The 6,940-nt window shown below is 40.9% G+C and overlaps 2 protein-coding genes across 5 annotated transcripts in view; both read left to right on the top strand.

Moving 5' to 3' along the window:
- Positions 1-348, top strand: part of LOC103381028 (MAX gene-associated protein-like) — a 7,421-nt gene extending 7,073 nt beyond the window's left edge. Inside the window, exon 9 of the mRNA XM_025057052.1 lies at positions 325-348. Coding sequence (XP_024912820.1) covers positions 325-348 — 24 coding nt within the window. The remainder of the gene's footprint in view (positions 1-324) is intronic.
- LOC103381006 (uncharacterized) lies at positions 7-6,800 on the top strand. Of its 4 annotated transcripts, none has more exons than XM_025056985.1 (16): positions 7-148; positions 325-532; positions 652-895; positions 981-1,129; positions 1,285-1,501; positions 1,626-1,846; positions 1,965-2,141; positions 2,229-2,481; positions 2,796-3,029; positions 3,192-3,406; positions 3,487-3,563; positions 3,663-3,702; positions 3,856-3,987; positions 4,073-4,184; positions 4,288-4,773; positions 4,879-6,800. In XM_025056985.1, the coding sequence occupies exons 2-16, from the start codon at positions 440-442 to the stop codon at positions 5,550-5,552; spliced, it is 3,324 nt and encodes a 1,107-aa protein (XP_024912753.1). In that variant the 5' UTR covers positions 7-148; positions 325-439; the 3' UTR covers positions 5,553-6,800. The 4 variants fall into 4 exon arrangements, with proteins under 4 accessions (XP_024912753.1, XP_024912752.1, XP_016889375.1 ...); XM_025056984.1 differs by having other exon boundaries at positions 3,156-3,406; XM_017033886.2 differs by having other exon boundaries at positions 1,629-1,846; positions 2,796-3,406.
- Positions 6,801-6,940: the final 140 nt, after the last annotated feature.

Here is a 6,940-nt window from a genome sequence, read left to right as displayed (position 1 = left end):
CTGCTGCTGCTCCTCCATCCAGCTCTGAAACCTACCCAGTTCAGTCAACACAGGAGAGAATATCCTCACGTCCACAGCCAGAATCTTCAGTGGGAGTTTTTGAAAACGAAGCTTCAGGGTCCGGCCACATAAGTGATTCATTACAAAGGCAAGGATAAAATTTTCTTCTGTGTGATGAGTGAGAGAGAGAGAGAGATGACGCTTGGTTTAAAAAATGGCCTCTTCAGCCAGCTGTTTAGCTAATAGCTCTACATCTCTAGGTTACAAATAACATGTATTTTTATTTTTTCTAACATGGATTTTTCTTCCATGCTTTTCCTCTAGATCATTTCAACATCAAGATATTGATGGAGAGAAACCAGCACTAAGTTGCTCTCCCAAACACAAAATAGCAATCAAACCCTTAGCCAACACTAAGGTGCAGCTCTACTTATCACAGATGGAGATTGAAAACCTGACCATGGGTCGGCAGAGAACTGAGCTGACTTCAGACCGAGTGGAAATGGCTCTGTCTACAATCGTCAGCAAAGAGGTACGGCAGCGTCGGTGTCATTCGTTTTAAAAGAAGGGGGAAATCTGTTGTTAATGTTACAGGAGAATCATTGAACAAGAGGTGTTGTCGCCAAACCCTTTTTTTCTCCTTTTGATCAGATGGTGTACTCTAAGAGTCCAAAACAAGTCAAGAATGTCAGGTCCAGAGTGCAGGGACCTAAATGTGGTCAAGATTTCTGCATCTTGGGCTGCGTGTGTTCCAGTCTCCAGCATCAGCACAAACCGTCAGGTTCTCCCCACTGCCGTCGACCAGACTGTATGTTGAAGTGCCATTGTTTAAAGGGCATAATCAGCCAGCAGTTATGTGCAGAGCAGGATAACCTGCGGCTCCCTACTTTCACCAGTAAGATCAAGTTGTGTTAACGTTATTAATATATAATGTTTTTTTTCCTTCTCAGTCACTGACAGATGCGCTTTTGTTTCCTCAGTTTTTCGTAAGATTGAGAGGGCAGCCCCCTGTCCCAAAGGCTCCCACACTAACAGATTGTGGATAAAAAATATAAATGATGTGGATTCTGAGCCACTTTTTGTTCCTACATCTTCACAGAACAGCTGTGTACTGAATCCCTCACAACTGGTAAATGTCCTCTTTTTAAATTGTGTATTTTCTTTATTCTTTAACCATTACTGTCATTGATGCATGTTACAATGGAGTAAACAGTTTTTTTTAAGCGTTATAAGTTCTTCCATAAAAGTTTTTGTAATGGTAAATGTGAAATTGCTCATTTTTAGGTACAAGAGAAGGACAAAGACCCAGTTTATAAATACCTAGAGAGCAAGATGACATGTGCACGTGTTAGAGCCTTCAACAGCAAACCTCCTCCTGAAGTTACCCTGCAACCAAAGACCACTGGTACTGCTACAAATGACACTGTAACGATGCACCTGGAGACGAGCGCTGACAACATGCCAAACTCCCACGCACCTAAGACGTCGCCTACAAACGGAGGTAAACAAACGGACGCGGCTGCAGACCTGCACTGATGTAGTTTGTTGACAGTTCATATTTGACGCTGAAAATATTTTTTGGGTGACACATTTTGACCTTTTTTTTCCCCCCGCACGGTCCTCAGCAGAGACAGATTTCACAGCTCTTGAAAAAAGTGCAAGGAAGCAAATCCAGATCCAGTCCCAGTGCAAATGGGACAAGGACAAAAAAGCGATCCTGAAGGTTTTGTGCCTGCGTTTGTGTGAGAATAAATTGACTGAGCCCTTCCTCATCGGACCTTACAACATTAGCCCGATTTCCAAGATTTTTATGCGGACGCCAAGCAACTCCATTGTCACTTACAAGGTAGGCTTTATGTTTTATTTAACTTGCATTATTCACTGAAAGTGCTATTAATTACAAATGGTGCTAAATCATGGCTTGTTTCATGAACTGGATATTAAAAAGCCTTGTTTTGCTTCAGGTACAAATAAGTAAACCATCAGAAACCAGTAAAGGTGAGGATACGGTTGAGGAAAAGTTAAAAGGGGAAGACAATCCAGAAAAGGAAGTCACACCTTTCCTAAGTGGAGTGTTGCTTGCTGGGATACTGAGAGCTAGGACTAAAACACCTGGTTCCCAAACAAATGAGCTCATCGAGGTAATCCTGCAATGCATTATATTTAGAGAAAAAAAATGCATTTGGACTGTTGACCTCAACATGAACTAAATATATGTTTCTCAACAGGTAAATAACAAGTTCTACAATCAGGCCAACGTGTTGCTGGGGGGAATGGGAGCTTTACATCCAGCCAATCGCCTTGCAGCATTTGTCACAGGCAGACTGAACCCTGCTGCTAAAATAAAAAGCCAAGCCACCAAGTCCACACAGCAGCACACCAACCCAGTCACTTTGCACGCAGACATCACAGACAGAGTTGTTCAGACAGTAATCGGTGCAAAGAAAACCACGGATCTGGACAAAAAAGTACTGCCACTTGGTAAGACGGTCTCTGTTAATGCTTAGTTTGAATGAAGAATCGGCCAAGAACCTGCCAAGAAAGTCATAGCAAAGCAACAGTGTACGAGTTGGTAATGGAATAGGGTTTTTAGCCCTTATGTTTGTTGCACATGTTCAAAATATGGATGAGAAGAGGAAGTTAAAAGATGTTTATCTGAGTCATAGATATATGAATATGATTATTGTTGTTATCAGTTGTAATGAATTATTTAATTGTAATAGAAACATTTGGCTTGGTTATTTGTGCTGAATAATTTTTGTTTCACCAATTTGCTCTACATTCTGTTATTTCAGCTACATCTCAGCCTGTCTGTGGAATACAAAGCCCCAATCCGAATTCACAGCATTCACAATGTCACGCCAGCATCAACCCAGGCCAGAGCAGCTCAGTAAGGCCACAACAGAGCAGCCAGGGATCCTCGCCTTTTCTTCTCACCGTCTCAGATTCACTTAAGACCCCCAACTTCCTCAGAAACAGTGGGACTTATTCATTCAGGATCTGCCCTCCATCCAACCAGACCACCACAGGTCAGAACCGATCAGGTGTTGCCTTGCCTGGTGGCTTCACTCTCTTTCAAATCCCTAAACAAGAAGCCTGTGAGGCTCCAAAACTTTGTGAGACAGTTAACACTACAAACACTGGTGCATTGACAGATTCCATACCACTGAAGCAATCTTTACAAAATCTAGCTGACAATGCAGTCGGTTTGGATACAAATTGGCTCGGGCTGGATTCACTACTGGGAGATGAGGACGTCCAGAGCAGTAGATCACCGGAGCTTGGCTCCTCACTGAAGTTGTCTTCAGATGACTCTACTGACGAACTGAAGGAGGTAAATGTGGATTTAACATCGGGAGATGATGGTTCTGACATCTCAGACTACAGTGAAGAGGATGATGAAGATGTGAGTTAAATATTTATTAAACCTAAAAAATAAATAAGTAAAATATGCAGAGGATTTTATCATCATTTTCTTCTTTTCAGGAAAAATTTGTAAACCCTGATTCAACAGATATTGCAAATCAAGAAATGTTGTCTAGATATTTAATGGATGAGCCACGGTGAGTGAATATGTATACTCAAAAAATGAATCAAAATATTTTTTTGTTTTTGTTTGGGGTTTTTTTTCATTATTATTGGATCTGCTTTTCCTCTTCTAGAAGTTCCAGTGATTTTGGACCAAAGGACCCTTCCTCCCTGGTACAGTATACTTCACCTTACTACAAATAAGCAGCATCTAAATGTATAAGGATCAATAACTATTCTGCTTTTGCAAAATAACGTAGTTTTATTCTGACACAGATGTTGCTCCTAAGCGTAGCTCATGTGTCATTTATTTTGTACTCTGTGCAGAACCTGACTAGAACTCTGCAGCTCAAAATGCTGGAGAGGCTGAAACGCCGCAATCTGCAGAGAAGTTTCGATGAACTCCAGGCCGTAATTGGAATTAAGGGTCAGACCAGCAGGGTCGTGGTCCTCGAGAGGGTCGGTCTAAACTGCCCATGTACATATTCTTCATTCAAACACCAAGAACCGTTCATTTATTTGGCTATTCTTTTGCTGTTTTCAGGCTGCAAGGGCAATCAACAACCTGGATCAGACCAGCATGTTCCTAGAGAAGAAGAAGGAGTGGCTAATGGATATGAACGCTTTATACGTGAAGCAGCTTTCACTTTTGTCTGGTTAGATCACTCTCCGTGGCTGCTCATTGTTGTGTTATGAATGAGTAAAACAATCGCTAAAAGTAAGGTGATGACCAAATTTACTGAATGTTTTTCTTCTCAGGAAAGTCAGAGGTGCTCATCTTAGAGAAGATAAATCAAATCTGCCGGAAGCAAGAAATTGAAGAGAAGAAAAAAGAGGGGACTCCATTCTTCTCCAAGCTTCTACAAAGCAGAGCGGCTCTCCTACAAAGCACCCTGCCCGAGTCTGAGTTTGAGCCTCCACCTCCGATAGAGTCAAACCTCTTCAAGCCACCCTGTGAGCCAATTACAGACACAGCAACAGAGCAAAAGCTACGGCAGATGATGGCCTCATTTCAAGCTGATAGATTGAAGTACCAAACCACTGCAAAGAAATTTGCATCATTTTGGGAAAAAAATCGCTCTCTAACAGGAGGCACAATGTCTGACTCCAACTCCGCTGTGAACTCTGGTGCAGCTAATGTGAACTCGACCCAAATGTCCCCTGCCCTCCCTGTACAGCCCTTTTCTCTTCCTCTTGTTCGCTCCAAGGCTGGCAGGATCATTCTTCCTTCATTTATGAAACCTGGTAATTTTTTTAAATTATTTTTAAATGTAATGCAACACATTTATACACTGTGGCTAAGTCTTACACCCTAACGTGTGTTTAATGAAATATTTTGTTTTCATGCAGTTGGAAACACTGTCCTGAGAATCCAACTTGTGCAGAGCCAAGGTGATGTTGAGTCTCAGCCTTCCAACGTGGATGCCAAGAACCAGGAGAACAGTTTGGCTTCAGAAAGCGTTTGTAAATCAGAGGAGGACAAATCCACATCTACAAATTCTGACGTAAAGTTCAGTCGAACATCTGTGCCCATGATTACCTTTGACCAGTCGGTGTTGTTGAAAGCCTTGGAAACTGTGCAGAACAAGGAGAAGGGCATCACAACGAATGTTTGCTCCAAAAGCCCAGTTTGTTTACCAGTAAAAAAACTGAATTCTGTTAATGAAAAGAAGAACCCCTCCGTAGATAAAGAGACCCCTAAAAGTCTGTGTGCCATTGAACACAGCCCAAAAACAGACACTGTTGCATCAGATCAGCCTGACGTTAAAAGAGGCAGAGGAAGGCCACGGAAACATCCAAGAAACTTGGACAGTGAGCCGCCACCAAAAAAACGCTCTCCCTCACTCCCCAAGGATGATCGCCCTGTAAAAATCTATTACCAGTCCAGTGCAAATGAGAAGGTGAATGCTGCAGCAAATTCCTCACGACCATTAACACGTGGTGCATTAGGAAAAGACTTCCCCAGTACCAAGAAACGCTCCTGGATAGATTTGGAAAAGGAACTGGAGTTGGATTTAGATTAGTTAACTCAATAATCCGTCTGCCTTACACCGAATCTGTCCACCATAACTCCAATAGCTCGTAGCACAGAGAGCTGCTGCAGGAACCTCCGTCAGTGTCAGATCATTCACAGTGAACCAATGTTTTTTGCTGGTTCATTTGTTCTGGAGTTGTTGTTGGTTTTTTTTTTTTTTTTGCTCAAAAGGTCATTGCAAGTGTAACTGTGTTCTGTCTGTCTTGTAATTTTTTTCTTGTTGGTGGCTAAGTTCATGCTGTTTCCATTCTACATTACTAACATGATACATTTTATTTACATCAAACAATGATACGACTACAAGCGACACACTGTAGCCACGATGTGATCAACACACTGAACTGATCACCAGTTCTGTTCTTTGCAGTCCACTAAAATGGATTTTTACCAGACTCAAAAACTAAGCACATCGTTCTGTGTATCAAGTGCTGTTACGCTATATATGTATAAATGTTCATTCAGAGGCACAGTAGCCCGGTCAATCCACACTGTTTTTTAACTGCATTTACAACCAGCAGGACATCTGTCCCATGTCAGGTCAAATGTACCGTTATTCATTATTAATGACCATAGTTGGAGACCTAACAGCAAAGCTCTCTTGAATGTATACTTCTACGTTAGAGAGGGGTTCTTTACCTTGTTTTGTACATTTTTTGTGAAACTGTTACCAATATAATTGAATGTCGCACCATATGTGCCTGTGTACCGTACTGAATGACCAAAGGACTGCGATGACAGCTGATAATCTAATAGGAATTACACACACTAAACTGTGGGTGACATAATATCATGAATTTAACCTGGTTATTAAAAGAATGGTAAAGACGATTACAAATGGGTTCAAATTTTAAATGTCTGCTCTGTCACCTTGAGTGCTAATGGTAACATGAATTTATCTATTTGTTTGTCACTTGAAAACTTGTAAGTGCAGATGATATATTCAGAATCTAAACTTAGAGACTTAGCGTTTTCACATTGTAATGTTTTGTTTCTCACTTAAAAGCACTTTATGTTCTTTGTAGCTTTCTGGTTCGTGTTGTATCAGCAGTGAAGTATATTTCAGGGATTTACACCAACCATCTGAATGTACTGGATGTATCAGAGGCAATCAGATTAAATCTATCTGACATGTATTTAAAAGAATCTTGTAAATATATCATTCTTAATCAACAGCAATATATTTTTTCTGTCCATGAAGAACTTTTGAAACACTGAATAAACTGTTGAAACTGTGAAATATTGTTTGCTCAATAAAATCTCCATTCATTTAGTGCAAACGGTAAGTGCTTTTGGTCACTGATAGTCTAGTATTGGTTTTCTTTCTTTAATCACATGTTGCATGACAATTATGTAATGAAGCTGAAAGAAATCATAAAA

The sequence above is a fragment of the Cynoglossus semilaevis genome, chromosome 7, assembly GCF_000523025.1.
Source record: "Cynoglossus semilaevis isolate Cse_v1.0 chromosome 7, Cse_v1.0, whole genome shotgun sequence".
NCBI lineage: Eukaryota > Metazoa > Chordata > Actinopteri > Pleuronectiformes > Cynoglossidae > Cynoglossus > Cynoglossus semilaevis.
The sequence above is the reverse complement of the archived record's forward strand: the minus strand, read 5'-3'. Positions and strand labels throughout refer to the sequence as shown.

Excerpts from the sequence above, each read along its gene's own strand:
- LOC103381006 (XM_017033889.2), top strand. The coding sequence starts at position 440 with ATGGAGATTGAAAACCTGACCATGGGTCGGCAGAGAACTGAGCTGACT. Across the intron at positions 3,564-3,662 it reads TATTTAATGGATGAGCCACG|AAGTTCCAGTGATTTTGGAC; the intron begins GTGAGTGAATAT and ends TTCCTCTTCTAG. Across the intron at positions 4,185-4,287 it reads GCAGCTTTCACTTTTGTCTG|GAAAGTCAGAGGTGCTCATC; the intron begins GTTAGATCACTC and ends TTTTCTTCTCAG.